Source organism: Microtus pennsylvanicus, chromosome 11, assembly GCF_037038515.1.
Source record: "Microtus pennsylvanicus isolate mMicPen1 chromosome 11, mMicPen1.hap1, whole genome shotgun sequence".
NCBI lineage: Eukaryota > Metazoa > Chordata > Mammalia > Rodentia > Cricetidae > Microtus > Microtus pennsylvanicus.
The window spans coordinates 102,757,254-102,776,198 of NC_134589.1; the positions used below are offsets into that span (position 1 = coordinate 102,757,254).

The window sequence follows — 18,945 nt, forward strand, 5'->3', positions numbered from 1 at the left end:
GAAGAGTAAAGTGCTGGGTTCAACCCTCAATCCTGAAAATCAATCCATCAACCATTCAATAAATAAATAAATGTGTTTACTATCTGTTGGCTTCAGAGACATTATTAATATTAATAAAAAATTAAGCCAGGTAATGGTGGCTCAGGCCCCTAATCCCAGCACTTGAGAGGCAGAGGCAAGTGGATCTTTGAGTTCAAGGCAAACCTAGTATACAGAGCGAGCTACAGGACAGGCAGGGCTATATAGAGAATCCCTATTTTGAAAAAAAATATAATAAGAAATATTTTAATTTCTAAGACGTATAACTTAAATTTTTTTCTCACTTTGTAATCCTCTAGATCCTAGAAAAGAGATTTAGATCCTTTTATTAAACTATGTGTTTTGAAGAGATCTGTCACCTTCTCACTTTTCAGATCTGCCACGGCCCCATAGGTATCAGAAGTACTGCTGTCTTCTGTATTTTTTCAGAGTATGTACAGTTAAGTGAATAGACATGTACTTCTTTCCACGTACAAGGAGGACTTTGAACAGTAAGATGACTCTCAAGCACACTGGCAGCACACAGTACCAAGGGGGAGTAGAACCTGCTTTTCTAGGCTCCTATGATCTCAGCAGCTGCTGAAGAGACTCAGCCCTTTCTCCTCCCAGGATCACACAACTGTCCACTTCATAACAAGTCCCTCATGATTAATGATCTTCTTCTGGAAGGCTCTATGATTGGCGCTGTCCCCAAATGAGAACACGGTGTGCCTCTTCTCCACTGCCCATGTTGACAGACCTGCACTGATTTAAAGGGTCTTGATGGCCAAACACCTAAGGGACAAGTCAACCTCTTTTCCCAGATCCAATTGCCCAAGAAGAAAATCTCAGACCCAGGTGATCAAAGCAAGAGAACTACCACATTTACCCATGCGAAAGGCGGATGCCTTCCAGAAAGGACCAAGGGAAGATGTCTACCATAGAATTCTCTAGCCATTTATACAAATAGCCAGTACAGTTTTCGTTTTGGTTTGGTTTTGCTTTTTTGAGAGAGTTTCACTGTGTAGCTTTAGAGCCTGTCCTGGAACTCACTCTGTAGAACGGGCTGGCCTCAAACACGCAGAGACCTGCCTGCCTGACTCCTGAGTGTTGAGATTAAAGGCGTGTACCACTATTGCCTGAAGAGCCAGTTTTCAAAGCTTTATTATTACGGAGATTATGATAGATATATTTCAGGATTTAACTAGAGTTCTGTAGAGGAAGTCAACTTGTTATTATTTATCCTCTGGATTACTCTACTTGCTCCTTGACTTCTGATTCTCAATTTCATACTCATGATGCTAGTTTCGTGCAGCTACTGTGTTGGGTTGTCTTTTGTTTGTTTTTTTTTTATTCTAGTTTTTCAAGACAGGGTTTCCTGTAGCTTTAGAGCCTGTACTGGAACTAGCTTTTGTACACCAGGCTGGCCTCAAACTCACAGAGATCCGCCAACCTCTGCCTCCCGAGTGCTGAGATTAAAGGCGTGTTGCCACCACAGCCCAGAGTCTTGCAGCAACCGACCCCGTGTCACTGACTTCCTCCTTGAGACTAGGTAAACATTCCAAGGGTAACTGTGGTAATTTCAATATAACTGGCCCCCCATAAGCTCTAGGAAGTGGCATTATTAGAAGATGTAGCTTTGCTGGAGGAAATATGTCACTGTGGGGGTGGGGTTGAGGTCTCTTATGATCAAGCTATGCCCAGTTGTCTCAGTTCACTTCCTGTCGCCTCCATATAAAATGCAGCCTCTCCATCACTCCAGCATCATGTCTGCCTACATGCCTCCATATACACAATGATGACAATGGACTGAATCTCTAAACTGTAAGCCAGCCCCAATTAAATATTTCCCTGCAGTACAATTAATAAAAATCCAGAGGCAGGTATTAGGGTTCAACCTGAAAGTTAAAAAAGCAAAGCAGTCAGCCACTGACTCTTACCTCTACCTCAGTCTAAAATGGTGACCAGGAATCTCAGAATGAGACTGTGTCTGAGAGCTGTCTCCTCGCATTTTATGTTCCTCTCTAGTTCTGGGAAGGCCTGCACCAGCATCACCCAGTTTCTATGGCAAACTAGTGTGGCTGCTGGGATTAAAGGTGTGTGTTCCCACTGCCTGGTCTGTACAGCTGACCAGGCAGCTGTTTTACTCTCTGATCTTCAGACAAGCTTTATTTATTAAAATACAAATGAAATATCACTACATTTTCCTTTATAAGAGTTGCCATGGTCATGGTGTCTCTTCACAGCAATAGAAACTCTATCTAAGACAGTAATCAAATGAAGAATTTTCAATAGCAGTTAGACAGTTAATCTTAAATAGTATGCTTAGTCATTTAATTAGAAACAAAACCAAAATGTTGATGACTTACCGAATTAGCAATGGCATGAATGACTCTTGAAAATCCCACAGCATCATTCAGTTCCTCCTAAGTAAAAGAACTAAATTAAAAACAAACAGAGCCAGCAAGAGGGCTTAGTGGGTAAAGGCACTTGCCACACAGGCCTCACAACCTGAGTGTGCCCCTCAGAACCCTGTAAAGGCTGAAGAAAAGTGACAGCTCCAACTGAACCCAAGTTCAGTTCCCAGCAGTCACATTAGAGAGATCACAATGCATTTCACGCCAGCTTCAGGGGCTCCCATACCCTCATCTGGCCTCTGCACACTCACTCTCAAGGATACACACAAAGCACACACATACACATAAATAATGAAAGTGGGGAGGAGAGATGGCTTAGCGGTCAAGAGCACTGACTGCTCTTCTAGAGGACCTGGGTTCAGTTCCCAGCACCTACATGGCAGTTCACAGCTGTCTGTGACTCCAGGATCCAGGGGATCTGACACCTTCACATCAGCTCACAGCTGTCTGTGACTCCAGGATCCAGGGGATGTGACACCTTCACATCACCTCACAGCTGTCTGTGACTCCGGGATCCAGGGGATGTGACACCTTCACATCAGCTCACAGCTGTCTGTGACTCCGGGATCCAGGGGATGTGACACCTTCACATCAGCTCACAGCTGTACAGCTGTGACTCTGGGATCCAAGGGATGTGACACCTTCACATCAGCTCACAGCTGTCTGTGACTCCAGGATCCAGGGGATGTGACACCTTCACATCAGCTCACAGCTGTACAGCTGTGACTCTGGGATCCAGGGGATGTGACACCTTCACATCAGCTCACAGCTGTCTGTGACTCCAGGATCCAGGGGATGTGACACCTTCACATCAGCTCACAGCTGTCTGTGACTCCAGGATCCAGGGGATGTGACACCTTCACATCAGCTCACAGCTGTACAGCTGTGACTCTGGGATCCAGGGGATGTGACACCTTCACATCAGCTCACAGCTGTCTGTGACTCCAGGATCCAGAGGATGTGACACCTTCACATCAGCTCACAGCTGTCTGTGACTCCGGGATCCAGCTCCCTCACACATTTACACATACAGGCTAAAACACCAATGAAATAAATAAAAATAAAACAAAATAATGAAAGTAAGTCTTCGATGAGAGGTGGTGATAAACACCTTTAATCACAACACTTGGGAGGCACAGGCAGATCTCTGAATTTGAGGTCAGTCTGGTCAACAGAACAAGTTCCAACAACTGTGATCCAGAAATGCCTAGAAAGAAGTCAGTCCTGTGTCACTGTCACCTCTCACTAAATCAAACAGCAAGCGCACTCACCTGCTCCTTTGCGTACTTCTCCTGCTCTCTCCTCTTGCGCTCTTCCTCATCCACTTTGCTGATAAGTATGTGTCTCTCCTTCTAAAAGACACAGCAAATGTGCAGCTTTCTGAAAACACTGTACACCCCTTTAGCTCCAAAGGGCTGTGACTATCACTTCAAATGGCAATGTTGATGTATTGGGCTACATAGTGAGTTCAAGTCCAGCTTGAGCTAGATGAGTCCATCTCAATAAGCCAAAAAGAAAACAGCCAAAAAGTTATCAGCCAAAGCATAAGCAAGCACAACAGAAGCTATTCTGAGATGATGCCCAAGCTGAGTGAGGACACAGGCCCCTCTGCATCTGCATGTCATGACACTTCCAGTACTTTGTTTTCTTTCATTTTGTTTTTCAAGACAGGGCTTCTTGGTATCTTGAAGCAAGTCCCGGAACTCACTACAGTACACCAGACTGGCCTTGAAATCAGAGAGCTGCCTGCCTAGGCCTCCCAAGTGCTGGGATTAAAGGCACCTGCTACCAACATCAGCAACATTTCTAGTATTTTAAGAATTCAAACTACGGCACACACCTTTAGGCTCCAAAGCTACAGAGAAACCCTATCTCAAAAAAAAAAAAAATTCAAACTAACAAATGTCAACTGAAATCAACCACAGACTGTGCACACAAGCAAGACTTTACAGAGTGATCAATAAGGTTATGTAACTTTTGACCATGAAATTTTAAATAATTAGTTTTAAATAAAGCATCTACATATTTTATGATCTTGAGAAAAACCTTAGAGGAGTATAGTCTTATTTCTCACAAATCATTTTATATTTATGAGATATTTTATAGTCATTAAGTACACTGTAGGGCCAGAGACACGGCTCATGAGGGAAATGCACCTAGTGACAAACCTGACCACCTGAGTTCTAGCTGGGCTTTTCTGACCTCCACATGCCCTAATGCCCACCAACACAGACACAGACATGAGCATGTGTGTGCATACATGCATACGTGCAGGTATAAATTTTAAGAGAAAAAGAGGGGCTAGAGAGATGGCTCAGCACTTAAGGGCATTGGCTGCTCATCTAGAAGACCCAAGACTGATTACCAGAACCACATGGCAGTTCATAATTATCTATAACTCCAGTCCCAAGAGATCCAATTCCCTTTTCTGGCTGCCGTGGGCACTGCATACACATGGCAAACAGACATACATGCACATAAATCACCCATGCACATAAAATAAAAATAAACCTTTAATTAAAAAAAGAAAAAATGCATACTATATATAATGTATGTATATATTAGATATGGGAACAGTACTCTTCTACTTATACACTGAATCATTTTATTTGGTTCATTTTTGTTGCTTTTTGTTTTGTTTTGCTTGAGACAGGATCTCTCTATAGCCCTGGCCATCCTGGGAATCACTATGCAGACCAGGCTGGATGGAACTCAAAGAGATCGGTCTGCCTCTAAGAGCTGAAATTAAAGGAGTACATCTCTACTCCTAGCCTGAATCTTCATTTAAAAAAAAAAGCAGTAAGTGGGGTTTGGGGAGATGGTTCAGTAGTTAAGAGCAATGACTGCTCTTGCAGAGGACCTGAGTTCAATTCTCAGCACCTACAGATGGCTCTCAAACATCTGTAACTCCAATTATGTTTGACTTACAGTGTCACATGTTACACAAACTAACACAGGCAAAGCATTTGTACACATAAAAACATAAACAGCCAGGCAGTTGTAGTGCACGCTTTTAATCCAGCACTCTGGAGGCAGAGGCAGGTGGATCTCTGTCAGTGTCAGGACAGCCAAGGCTACACAAAGAAATGCTGTCTTGGAAAAAATAAATAAATAAATAAATCCATCAATCAATCTTCTGAATTTCTTGGGTTTTTTTAAAGGCTGTAACCTACATTAGATTAAGACCATAATACTCAGCTCTGCTACAAATAAGGAAAAGCAGGTTCGGAGAAGACAAATAGGAGCCAGGGCAAAGGCACTGTGTCAGCTGACTGTCAGCATAACTTTGAGTTACCTTTTCAGTTTCTAACGTCTCAACATGAATGCCTTTGGGAAACCTAAAGGGAAAAGAAAAAAGGAAAAACATATCAGTGTAGATTCAATGACTGCTAAAGCCCAAAGAATTCGACAAGCAGCCACGTGGTTATAAACTAAAGTTTTACTAAAATGGGACAATCATCACTACACTTTACAGTAAGATTTTACGAAAAGCCTACGGAAAACTGTTTTCCCGCCTGTCTCAGGCACTGGAATGTCATCAATTTCATGTGAACATTTTAGGATTTTAGCACTTTCTAAAATGCTTGGTATTTCATAGTACAGTCAACCCACTGTCACAGAGGACATCTTGCTTCCTAATGCCTACTTTATAACTGACGTGTTTTAACACTGTCTGCAGACTTCATGGGGTGCACAAAGGGGAGGGCAGGGCGCTGCTAGGTTGCAGTTTGCCTTGGCGTTTGCAGCAGCCAAAGAAAGGGATGTGGAAAGCACAGAGAGCAGATGTAAGGATAGAACAAGATTATTCCCATGTGCTCAGATTATTTTTTCGTTTGGAGGGGCAGAGGGAGAGGGAGACACAGAGAACAGAGGGAGCTACGTATGCCTTAAGACACATACAAAGTGGTGTCGGAGGAGTCCATTTAAGAACAGACTGGGGACATGATAGGGTCAAATCACCCATAACTGAAAACTTCATGAGAAATAGAACCAAAGATTATACTTTAGTAAATCCCAGTCCTTGAGAGCTCTCTCACATCTAATTCAAATACTTACTTCCAACTCAAAGTCTGATAAATAAGTTTTCTTTGGAACCTATAAAACAAAAAAAGGAATTAACGTGGGCTATTAAGAGTGAACCCTAACGAATTAGTCAATGCTTGGGAAAGACTGAATTTAGTGACCTCATTAGAATGTGGTGTGAATAACAAACACAGGCACATTTGTGAGGCAGAAAGACTCATCATGTGTTTTTAATCAGAATTTTAAAGTTATTATATTGCTTTTAAAGATAAGGTAGAAATTAGGATCAAACATACTGCTGGCTGCAGCTGCATGAAGAATTTAGAATAGACATCTGCATCCTGACACCCTTGTGAAGTGTGCCATGAGTAAAGGGGGAGAGATGCTAAGATGTTCTCTCACATGCTGACTTGGTTTTTCTCTGTAGAAAGAATTAAAAGAACAGAGGGGACCTGACAGTGAATCCTTCTCTTCTGAGATCCTCATATGGTTAGGCCTCCTTCAGGCTAATGACGCTGCTTCTGGGCACAACCTAAAGGCTCTGTCCAAGAATGGGACAAAGTATTGACTGTGAGTCTCAGTAGACAGACATTCCCACTGTGTCAGTGCGACAAGTCTTAGGAGCACATCTGTGAGAGAACTGACTATAGGATGTTGTAGAAAGACCATACATGCTGGACACGATGATGCACACCTTCAATCCAAGCACTCAGGAGGCAGAGCCTGGTCTACAGAGTGAGTTCCAGATAGCCAGAGCTGTTACACAGAGAAACCCTGTCTTGGAAAACCAAAAATGAAAGAAAGAAAGAAAGAAAGAGAGAGAGAGAGAGAGAGAGAGAGAGAGAGAGAGAGAGAGAAAGAGGGAGGGAGGGAGGGAACACACATCAAAAAGCAGAACTCCTCTCCTACAAAGGAATGCATGCAACAAACAGGAACTGACCCAGTGCACGGCTCTAGATCCAAGATCTTCTTCTCTTCATTTTGTAGGAAATCCTCTATCTTCTCTCTGATGAATAAGAATCAGACAAGGACCATAAGTACCTTGAAGGAATGAAGTGATCAGAACAGTCATTGTACTCAAAATCCATACTCAAGTAACCAGCAAGTTACATTCAAAAGCACAGGGCTGGGGTGAAGCCAGTGGCACAGCACTTGTCTAGCATGAACAAAAGCCTGAATTCTATTTTTGGAACATGCCCCCACATACAAAAGCATTTTTTGAGACAGTCTCATGTATCTCACGTTGCCCTCAAACTTGCTATGTACTGAGGACAGCCTGAACATCTGCTCTTCCTGCCTCTACCTCACAAGTAGAATGCTAAGGTTACATACAGATGTGCACCACTGCACTCAGCTCATGCAGTGCTGGAGACCAAACCCTAGGCTTTGTGCATTCTAGGAAAGCATTCTACCAACTAAGTTACATTCCCAGCCCCAAGAACATATGTCTTATGCTTATAGGTCTTTTTTTCCATATAATCCAAGCATATCAAAAAGATAATCAAAGCCAAAGAAAATGGCAGGTGGTAGTGGCGCACGCCTCTAATCAGGAGGCAGTGCAGGGGATCTCTGTGAGTTTGAGGCCAGCCTGGTCTACAGAGTGAGCTCCAGGACAGGCTCAAAAGCTACACAGAAGCCGGGCAGTGGTGGCGCACGCCTTTAATCCCAGCACTCGGGAGGCAGAGGCAGGCGGATCTCTGTGAGTTCGAAGCCAGCCTGGTCTACAAGAGCTAGTTCCAGGACAGGCTCCAAAGCTACAGAGAAACCCTGTCTCAAAAAACCAAGAGAAAAAAAAATTTAAGGGGTAGTGTGATGGCTCAGAGACAACTGGCTGCTTTTCCAGAGTTCCTGAGTTCAATACCCAGCATCCACAAGGTGGCTCACAACTGTCTGTAATGAGATCTGGTGCCCGCTTTTGACTGCAGGAATACATGCAGACAGAACACTACTTACATAGTAAGTAAAGTAAAAAAAATAAAAACAAAAATGGGTGTATTTTTACATATGCTTTGTGTGAATTATTGCTGTCACTAGCGAAATTAAAACATCTTCTCAAACAATCAATATTAGATATGCAGAGACAAGAGTGCTTGCTACACAACCATGAGGTAAGTGCAGATCCCAATACCAACAAGCCAGGCAGGACTTAACACACAGCCACAATCCCAGTGCTGGGAGCGGGCATGGCAAAGACATGCTGCCTGTCAGCCTAGCTCCAGTTACAAGGAGAAGCCCCACCTCAAAAATAAAGCAAAGGGGGATGCAGATGGATACCCAACCCCCTTCTCTGACCTCCTCACGCAGACACCCACACATGAGTGTATAAATACCACTTACACAATCTGTAAGTATTTTAAGAAAGAATTCATCAATACTAGCAATACACTTTGACTTTTCTAATAAAGCTACTATACTGGTGACTAACCTATATAAGACTAGATAGACTAGATACTCCTCCCAGGACACATTTTCTTGTCAAAACTTCACTGTGAGAAAAAAAAATAGTAAATACGGAACAACATTCTGGGAAGGTTTGGTCCAGACAGATCTGCACACCTGCTGAGGCCCTCACATAGCAGCATGGAACAGGCCCAAACTTGCTGCTATTGGCCATATTTAGATAAGCCACAATTAAAGCCTGCAACTCCCGTGCACGCTCGTGTGAACACCTGTGCATATGAAGCACAAGTTGTGTGGGAGACAGAAGTCCTGCCACAATCAAGATGCTGCCTCTGACATCACACCTATGTAGGTACCCTGCAGGTGCTGCCCAAGGTGAGACAGCCCCCAACCCGTGTGGCATGTCATTTTAGGAACTTACACTACTTGGTCAATGAACTTCTTCTGGTCCTCAGGAACTGTCACAGGACATTTTGCCATAATTCCTGCCCCATTGGCCTGAGAACGTTTTTCATCAAATTGCTCTCTCAGCTGTCTTTCTTCTTCTTGATTCAGATATGGAATTCCTACACATAATTTTTTAAAGGATACATTAGAAGACATAATAATTTCACAGAGAAAACTCTTCCTTTTAATTTATTTTTCCTTATGTGTTAAGTATGTGCCTTGTATGCAGGTGCCTGCGGAGATCAGAGAGGGCCTTGGACCCCCTAGAACTAGAGTTACAGGCAATTATGAGTTGTCAGATGTGGGTGATAGGAACCAAGCTCCACCCCCTTGGAAGAAAAGCAACCATTCTTAACTTCTGAGCCATGAAACTATTTTTGGTTGGTTGGTTCGTTTTGGTTTTTTGTTGGGGGTGTTTTTTTCTGTTTTTGGAGACAGAGTCCCACCATGTGGTCCTGATTCTCCTGGAACTCACTATGTAGACCAGGCTGGCTTTGAACTCACATAGATCTGCCTGTCTCTGCCTCCTAAGTTATGGACTAAAAGTGTGCATCACTACACCTGGCTTAAACACAAAAGTTTTTAACTAACTAAAAACCTATCATAGCCAGGCGATGGTGGCGCACGCCTTTAATCCCAGCACTCAGGCCGGGCGATGGTGGCGCACGCCTTTAATCCCAGCACTCGGGAGGCAGAGGCAGGCGGATCTCTGTGAGTTCGAGACCAGCCTGGTCTACAAGAGCTAGTTCCAGGACAGGCTCCAAAGCCACAGAGAAACCCTGTCTCGAAAAAAAAAAAAAAAAAAAAAGAAAGAGAATCCCAGCACTCAGGAGGCAGAGGCAGGCGGATCTCTGTGAGTTCGAGACCAGCCTGGTCTACAGAGCTAGTTCCAGGACAGGCTCCAAAGCCGCAGAGAAACCCTGTCTCGAAAAAAAAAAAAAAAACCTATCATACTCAGAAAACACATTTTAACTACACTGTAAAAACAAAAACCACAGAAGGTAAGTGATCATTAGAGATGCTTGTTCATGTATTCACTCATCATTTCAATAACTACTCGGCCCTGATGCTGTTCTGAGCATTTATGAATAAAAACATGAAGGAATTAACAGAGGTAGCCTGTTCTGCCACAAAGGGAACTTATGATCAAATGAGCAAAGGTCACTGTGAGGGAAAACCAAATGACAAGAAAAAAGATATGCAGAGCCAACGAAGGGACCCCTCTAAGAGGGAGAAGCAAAGGAATCATCACTGGATGCTAACGTTAATTGACAACAAAATCAATCCGAGTTAGTATTTCCTCAAGAAATGCACAAAACTGGGCATTCCTAACCATCCTGTTGGATGTCAAAGTCACCCTGAGCAAGAGAAGGGCTAGACAGACCAACAACAACGCCAAGCTGGAGCTCAAGCTCCTGGAGAATGTCCGGACATCACGGAGCCTGTGACAGCCCTGAAGCTCCTGGAGAATGCCCGGAAGTCACGGAGCCTGTAACAGCCCTGAAACTCCTATAGAATGCCCGGACGTCACGGAGCCTGTGACAGCCCTGAAGCTCCTGGAGAATGCCCGGACGTCACGGAGCCTGTGACAGCCCTGAAGCTCCTGTAGAATGTCCGGACGTCACGGAGCCTGTGACAGCCCTGAAACTCCTGGAGAATGCCCGGACATCACGGAGCCTGTGACAGCCCTGAAGCTCCTGGAGAATGCCCGGACATCACGGAGTCTATGACAGCCCTGAAACTCCTATTGAATGCCCGGACGTCACGGAGCCTGTGACAGCCCTGAAACTCCTATAGAATGCCCGGACGTCACGGAGCCTGTGACAGCCCTGAAACTCCTGTAGAATGTCCGGACGTCACGGAGCCTGTGACAGCCCTGAAACTCCTCGAGAATGCCCGGACGTCACGGAGCCTGTGACAGCCCTGAAACTCCTGGAGAATGCCCGGACATCACGGAGTCTATGACAGCCCTGAAGCTCCTGGAGAATGTCCGGACGTCACGGAGCCTGTGACAGCCCTGAAACTCCTGTAGAATGTCCGGACATCACGGAGCCTGTGACAGCCCTGAAACTCCTGGAGAATGCCCGGACGTCACGGAGCCTGTGACAGCCCTGAAGCTCCTGGAGAATGCCCGGACATCACGGAGTCTATGACAGCCCTGAAGCTCCTGGAGAATGCCCGGACATCACGGAGTCTATGACAGCCCTGAAGCTCCTGGAGAATGCCCGGACATCACGGAGTCTATGACAGCCCTGAAGCTCCTGGAGAATGCCCGGACATCACGGAGTCTATGACAGCCCTGAAGCTCCTGTACAATGTCTGGATGTCACGGAGCCTGTGACAGCCCTAGGAAGAACTTCCAGCAGAAGAGTTATTCCAGGGCTTCTGGTTTTGAGACAGGGCCTCTTGCTACTGAAGCCAAGGCTGGCACTGAACTTGCAATTCTCCTGCCTCAGCTGTGGGATTATGGGCAGCTACCACATCTGACTCTCAAAATTTACTCCTTCTATTTTCTTCTTTTCTTTTTTGTAATACTAAGGATGAAACTGGGTCTCACATAGGCAGGCTGACTGACTGCCTGACTGACTGATGTACCACCTACCACCTTCACTCCCAAACATTTAAGAGAAAGGAACGCCATTCTACTATGTCCTACTATCCAATATTCCAGCACTAACATTCAACAAATAGTAAGTCTCCTCCCTGATAAAGACGCCTCATGCTCTACAGTGACGACGGCACATGAGGAAGGCACAGCCCCTCCTCAGCATGCTGTCCAGTCCAAGAGCGCCACAGCTGAGCCACTGGAGTCAGGCCAGCTATACAGACCACACCTCTCCCCATGAGTTGTCTCCATTATAAGATAAACAGTAATGGGTATGGGAGATTGTGACCAGAAGGCTTAAGTAGGAAATGCACCTGTCACTCTGGCAGGACCTAGGAAACATTCCTGCATTTGGACAGATGTGAGTAAGTCCTAAAGGGGTAAGATGAACTATCTTTAAGAGACCTAATTACAATCTAAGGAAATACTACCTACTCTCTTACTCACTCAGAATTAACCAGGTTACAAAAGAGAGGGTGGAGCTGAAGCAGTGAAAAGCACTTGCTACTGTTCTGGAGGGTCTGAGCTCAGGTCCCAGCATCACATCAGACAGCGCATCACCTTCCAGATGCAGAGTACCCAAAATCCTCCTCTGAGCTCTTGTACTCACACACACTGGATGGGCACAGATGTAACACAGAAATGCAAAAATGGGGGCTGGAGAGATGGCGCAGTGGTCAAGAACACGGACTGCTCTTTCAGAGGACTCAGGTTCAATTCCCAGCACCTACATGGCGGTTTAAAACTGTCTGTAACTCCAATTCCAGAGGATCTGTCACCCTCACACAGAGATGCAAGCCAAAACAACAATCAATGCTCATAAAAATAGACATAAACTATTTAAAAAAAATAAATGCAACTCAAGAAATTGGACACCAAAAGATCACATAATCCAATAAAAAAAAATGGAGTAAAGACCTAAACAGAGAACTCTCAACAGAGCAATCTAAAATGGCTGAAAGACACTTAAAGAAATATTCAACATCCTTAGTCATCAGAGAAATGCAAATCAAAACAACTCTGATACAAAATCAATAGCATCAACGAACTCCAGATGAACCGAGAAAGAATCAGCATAGGTCCAAACTAGTCGCTCTGACTGTGGTTGAGACTTGCATGGCTAGGACAGACTGAAGGGCCACTGTCGGTCGTACCAGGATTTATCCATACTTCTTGCACTGGATTTTTGGGAACCTATTCTCTTTGGATAGATACATTGCTCAGCCTAGATATAGTAGGGAGGCTCTTGGACCTTACCCAAAGCTGTGTGCCTTACGCTCTCTGTGGACTGGATGAGTGTAGGATGAGTGGGGGTAAGTGGAGAGCATGGGAGGAGAAGAGGGAGTAGGAACTTATATTGGTATGTATAATAAAAAGGACTGCTTTTAATAAAAATAAAATTAAAAAAAAAACAACTCTGAGATTCCATCTTACACCTGTAAGAATGGCCAAGATCAAAAACACTGATGACAACTTATGCTGGACAGGTTGTAGGGAAAAGAGAACCTTCTGCATTGCTGGTGGGAATTCAAGCTGGTACAACCCCTTTGGATATCAGTGCGGCGATTTCTCAGAAAATTAGGAAACAACCTTCCTCAAGACCCAGTAATACCACTTTTGGGTATATATCCAAAGGATCCTCAATTGTACCACAAGGACATGTGCTCAACTATGTTCATAGCAGCTTTGTTTCTCATAGCCAGAACCTGGAAACAACCTCTCGATCAAAGAATGGATAAGGAAAATATGTTACATTTATACAATGTGGTACATTCTACATAGCAGAAAAATATAATGACAGCTTGAATTTTGCAGGAAAATGGATGGAGCTAGAAAACATTATTTTGAGTGAGGTAAGCCAGTCACAGAAAGACAATTATCACATGCACTCACTCATAGGTGGTTTTTAAACATAAAGCAAAGAAAACCAGCCTACAAACCACAATCCCAGAGAATTTAGACAACAATGAGGACACTAAGAGAGAGTTACATAGATCTAATCTATATGGGAAGTAGAAAGTAGAAAAAGACAAGATCTCCTGAGTAAATTTGGAGCATGGGGACCATGAGGGAGGGCTGAAGGGAAAAGGGGAGAGGCAGGGAGGAGAGCAGAGAAAAATGTAGAGCTCAATAAATATCATGGAAAAAATGCATTTTTTTTTTTGAGACAAGGTTTCTCTGTAGCTTTGGTGTTTGTCCTGGCACTAGCTCTTGTAGACCAAGCTGGCCTGGAACTCACAGAGACCCGCCTGCCCTACCTCCCAAGTGCTGGGATTAAAGGCGTGCGCCACCACCGCCCAGAGCAAAAATGTTTTTTTAATAAAAAAATTAAACATAGAGGTTCAGGGACATAGCTCAGTCAGCTAAATACCTGCTATGTGGAGGGGCTCCAAAACTTGTTTCAGGCTAGGCACACACTCTACCAAATGAGCTAGCTACATTCACAGCCCCAAACGCTCTTTCTTTGCGGGTTGCTGCTGTTTTTGAGAAGTAGGGATTGAGCCTAAGACTTCATACATGCCACGAGGAACAGAGTTTGGAGCCCCAGCACCCACGGACAAGCTGGGTGAGGCAGCACACATCTATAAATGCAGTACTGAACATGAAACCTAGCACTGTCTCCATGATGAACTATAAGTTGATAAAATAAAAAGGCTTTTGGAAAATGGTGATTCTCAAGTGAAATGAGATTTACTTCTGAAGGATTTTAAAGTTTTATCAACTACAAAGTCAGTCTTACCACTGCAAAACACTTTATTAAAGTCAAATCCTTGGCTTGCTAGGAAGTCGATGCTGGAACTCTGAAAATAGACAACACACATGTCAGTGTTAAAAATCCAGAGTGGGCGGCTAACTCCCCAGTAGCAATAGGCTCCCGCTCTTACTAGACTGACAGGCTGTAAACAGAAATAAGAACATTCATAAAGCCTCAAGTCTAAACTGAAGAGTTAGACCCAGAAGGCCATCTTCTTATTAGAACAGTGCGTGTGAGCGTTGTGGTAGTGGAATAGGTGTGGAAGCAAGAAGACAACTGGCAGAGTTGGTTCTCTCCTTCCACCTGCAAGTGGATTCAAGGGACCAAACTCCTAATCCTCCCCCTTCCTTAAGGACTGAGACTGTAACTGTGCACAACCATACCCAGTCTGAGTCCTGGGATGGACTCCAAAGCTTACTTCACGCTCGGCACACACGCTACCAAATGTGCTAGCTACAATCACAGCCCAAGATTTCATACACGCTATGCGAGCGCTCTACCAAGGAGCTGTATCCTCAACACTCAGATTTTTGTTTTGTTTTGTTTTGTTTTTCAGATAAAGTCTCACTGAGTTGTCGAGTTGCCAAAGATAGCTTTGAATTTAGCCTGTAGTCCATTAAAGGCTCAAGCTCTGCTGCTCCCTGCCTCAGTCTCCTGAGCAGCTGGATGACAGGCCTGTGCACCAAACCTGGCCAGTTGCATGTTTTTCTTTCTTTCTTTCTTTCTTTCTTTCTTTCTTTCTTTCTTTCTTTCTTTTTTTTTTTTTTTTTTTTTGGTTTTTCAAAACAGGGTTTCTATGTGTAGCTTTGGAGCCTTTCCTGGAACTCACTCTGTAGACCAGGCTGGCCTTGAACTCACAAGGATTCACTTGATTCTGCCTCCTGAGTGCTGGCATTAAATGGGAGTGCCACTACCACCGGCCAATTGGGTGTTTTTAATTTTCAAGATCCATCCGGGCGGTAGTGCACGCCTTTAATCCCAGCACTCAGGGAGGCAGAGGCAGGATGATCTCTGAGTTCAGGACCAGCCTCTACAGAGCAAATTCCAGGATATCCAGAGAGATACACAGAGAAACTCTGTCTCGAAAAACAAAACAAAACAAAAATTTTAGCAAACCTGACTAAACAAACACATCCTGCACCTGGAAGATGTGAATAGATTTATCAGAGTTAAGTAAATAATTTTAGAAATAGTGCATGAATTTGACCAAATCATGAAGCCCTTCCTCAAAGTAACTAAAGAGGACTCTGTAGACCAGGGTGGCCTCACAGAGATCTGCCTGCCTCCGCCTCCTGAGTGCTGGGATTAAGGGTATGAGCTACTGCCTGGCACTCTCCCTAAGTCTTTTTTTTTTTGGGGGGGGGGGTTTCGAGACAGGGTTTCTCTGTGGTTTTGGAGCCTGTCCTGGAACTAGCTCTTGTAGACCAGGCTGGTCTCGAACTCACAGAGATCCGCCTGCCTCTGCCTCCCAAGTGCTGGGATTAAAGGCGTGCGCCACCACTGCCCGGCTCTCCCTAAGTCTTACACAGCTGTGCAAACACTCCATCTCTGACAGACATGCTAAGGACATGGATTTTTTTTGTCTCCCATGTGCCAATCCGGGGCTGCTTAAAGTTTTTCCTCTAGAAACCCTTCTCATGCAAGAAATTTCACATAAACCGAGGTATAGGAATATAAAACAGGTAGACAAGTCAACCATTTGCTGGCAAATAAATCACAGAGACATTCTAGAAAAATTCTTTCATATACATCCAACTATTTTAAACATTTAAAAATACACCTCGAGCAGGAACTAGAAGTTCAAGTCAATCCTTGACTACTTAGTAATTCTGAAACTAGTCTGAACTCCATTGGAACAAGTCTCAGAAAACACAGAGAAAGAGAAGGTGGGAAGTAGAAAAAGAAGACAAAAAGCATATAAATGCCATCCTGCAACTTCACTTGCTTCACTCTGCCTGGAAGTCTCCGCAGCCCATTCCTGCATCTTACCTAGCAGCTCTGTGCTAAACACACTGAACTTTCAAGGACACAGTAAGATGTTTTGCCTTTAGGTCCCAGATGACATAATTGTAATCTCCTCATACTCTAGCACCTACCTCTTTTGTAAAATGTAGTTCTGCAGATGGAGGTATGTGTCTATGTGTATGTAGTATCTGGGAGAGGTGTAAGTGTCTATGCATGTCTGCATCTTCGTATCATTCTCTCTTTGCTGTGTGTATATATCTGCACTTGCCCATATGATGTATAAAGATGCGCACAGGTGCACTCAACTCACCCATACAGCCATATGTGGAATCCTGAGGTCCTAATCACTCTCCAGTTTAATTTTTAGTCTCTCATTGAACCTGGGGCTTGCCTTTTCAGCCAGACTGGCTGGCCAGCGGGCACCTCCCCTCAGAACCTACCTGTCTCAACATGCAGCCCTGGGATTACTGATCCTGGCTATCATGCCCTGATTCTCCACTCAGCTATGAACCCAAAGCCTGCAGTTATAGACTTTTAAATAAAACAAGCAAGCAACAACAACAAAAATACAACTTTATGGCCAGGGAGGTATCTCGGTTTATAAAATGTTTACCTATTATGCGTGAGACCCTAGAATTACAGGTATGTGCCACTTGTCTGTCTATCTACACCTTTGGGTTCAGTTTATGCAAGTGCTGGGAATCAAATTCAAGGACCTGTGCATATTAGGCAAGCACTCTACCTACTAAGCTACATTCCTAGCCCTTATCTTGCAACTTTAGAAAGAAAGTGCCCAGTGCCCAGGAGTCTGTGCTTTGGATTTCCACAGATGTATTACCACTTTTATGGCAAAAAAGGAAAAGACTAAGATGAACTCATGTTAGTAGGGAAAAACCACCTAAGCTGCAGGATTACAGAGGAAAGAGGCAGCCCCTCTCTTCCATAGTACACCCACATACACTCTGCTTATTCACGACAACAAATAACCAAGCAGGCAGAAGGGAAACTTTATTTACCTAGTATCTGCCAAGCCAGAGACCACAAGAGTCTCAGGGGAAGTCTCCCTGCCTCTCTACTTCGTGTTCTTCTCAAAAGGAAAATGGAGTCTTTTCCACCTTCTGTTTCTGAATTGGTGAGTTAGGGGAAAGGACCCAGGTTTAAAAAGTTTGACTCTTTCAGAAAAGAAAGCTCTACCCTTGAGGAAGGAACAAAGATAATGAGGTAAGGAGAAGTCTGGGGTCCGGGTGTAGGGTAAATACAGAGGAAGACAGAAGATGTCCCAAATGGAGTCCCACTGCAATGTCATGATCCCCAACTCAGCTTTATTAATAAATAATACAGTGCAGGATCTAATTTCCATCTGCTTATCTTTAGAGCCTATTTCTTATAATGTCTTGAAATAAAGAGGAGCTAGCAATATCACTAATTTAAACCTAAAAATGAAGGTCAGAAAGGTGAGATAACATATTCAATGCAAATCTTGTTGCTTGGTTGTATGGTTTTTTTTAGTTGTTTGTCTTTGTTGTTTTGCGGGGTGGGGGGTGACACAGGATCTTATATAGCCCAGACTGTCCTCAAACTCACCAGGTAATTCTGATCCTCCACCTCCCTACCGAGGCTGTTATCACAGGCACGCACCCTATGTGGTCCTGGAGATAGAACCCAGGGCATCATTCACGCTGGGCAAGCACTCTGCTAACTGACCTACAGCTCAGCCCTAGAGCTAAATCTACAGGAATTCTTCATTTCCACTCCATCCCAACAACATATCATAAGTAGAAAAAGTGCAGTTCCACTACTAACCTGACAAACAAACTTGACGTCCGGCGAGGACCTACTGAAAGGCTTGGGGAAAACATAGAAGTTAAACGACTTCGTTATATGCCTGAGAAAATAAGAGAAAAGGACACTTAGGGGTGATATTTGGAGACAGCTTAGGAATTCCCAACTATTAAGACAACCTACTTGGACTCTGTGTGGTCATACTTAAAAGCGCAAAGGCCAAACTGAAACAGCAAAAAGTCCATAGAATGCTGGCAAAGGAAAAAAAAAATCAATCACAAGAGAGTCATATATCTGACATGAGCAAGTATTCTCAATCTGAAGCCTTTCTGAATCACTCAACATAACTTCAGCAGAACAGACTGTGCAAGCTATACATCAGTAGTCTTATTCATTTATACACAGTTCTTAATTTGTTCCCAACTAAGAAGCTATCTACCATCGCCAGAGCATAGCATTAAGCCTATTTCCAAACTATTACAACTACATATTTATTTCTTACACATCAAATTAATTTTAAGAAATAATAGCCC

At 43.9% G+C, this 18,945-nt stretch overlaps 1 protein-coding gene across 1 annotated transcript in view; it reads right to left on the bottom strand.

The window, feature by feature from the left end:
• Positions 1-18,945, bottom strand: part of Parn (poly(A)-specific ribonuclease) — a 97,411-nt gene that overhangs the window by 76,223 nt on the left and 2,243 nt on the right. The window contains exons 4-12 of the mRNA XM_075942073.1: positions 18,596-18,663; positions 18,434-18,515; positions 14,651-14,711; positions 9,280-9,424; positions 7,399-7,464; positions 6,492-6,530; positions 5,731-5,773; positions 3,707-3,787; positions 2,388-2,444 (exon numbers count right to left, since the gene is read on the bottom strand). Coding sequence (XP_075798188.1) covers positions 2,388-2,444; positions 3,707-3,787; positions 5,731-5,773; positions 6,492-6,530; positions 7,399-7,464; positions 9,280-9,424; positions 14,651-14,711; positions 18,434-18,515; positions 18,596-18,663 — 642 coding nt within the window. The remainder of the gene's footprint in view (positions 1-2,387; positions 2,445-3,706; positions 3,788-5,730; positions 5,774-6,491; positions 6,531-7,398; positions 7,465-9,279; positions 9,425-14,650; positions 14,712-18,433; positions 18,516-18,595; positions 18,664-18,945) is intronic.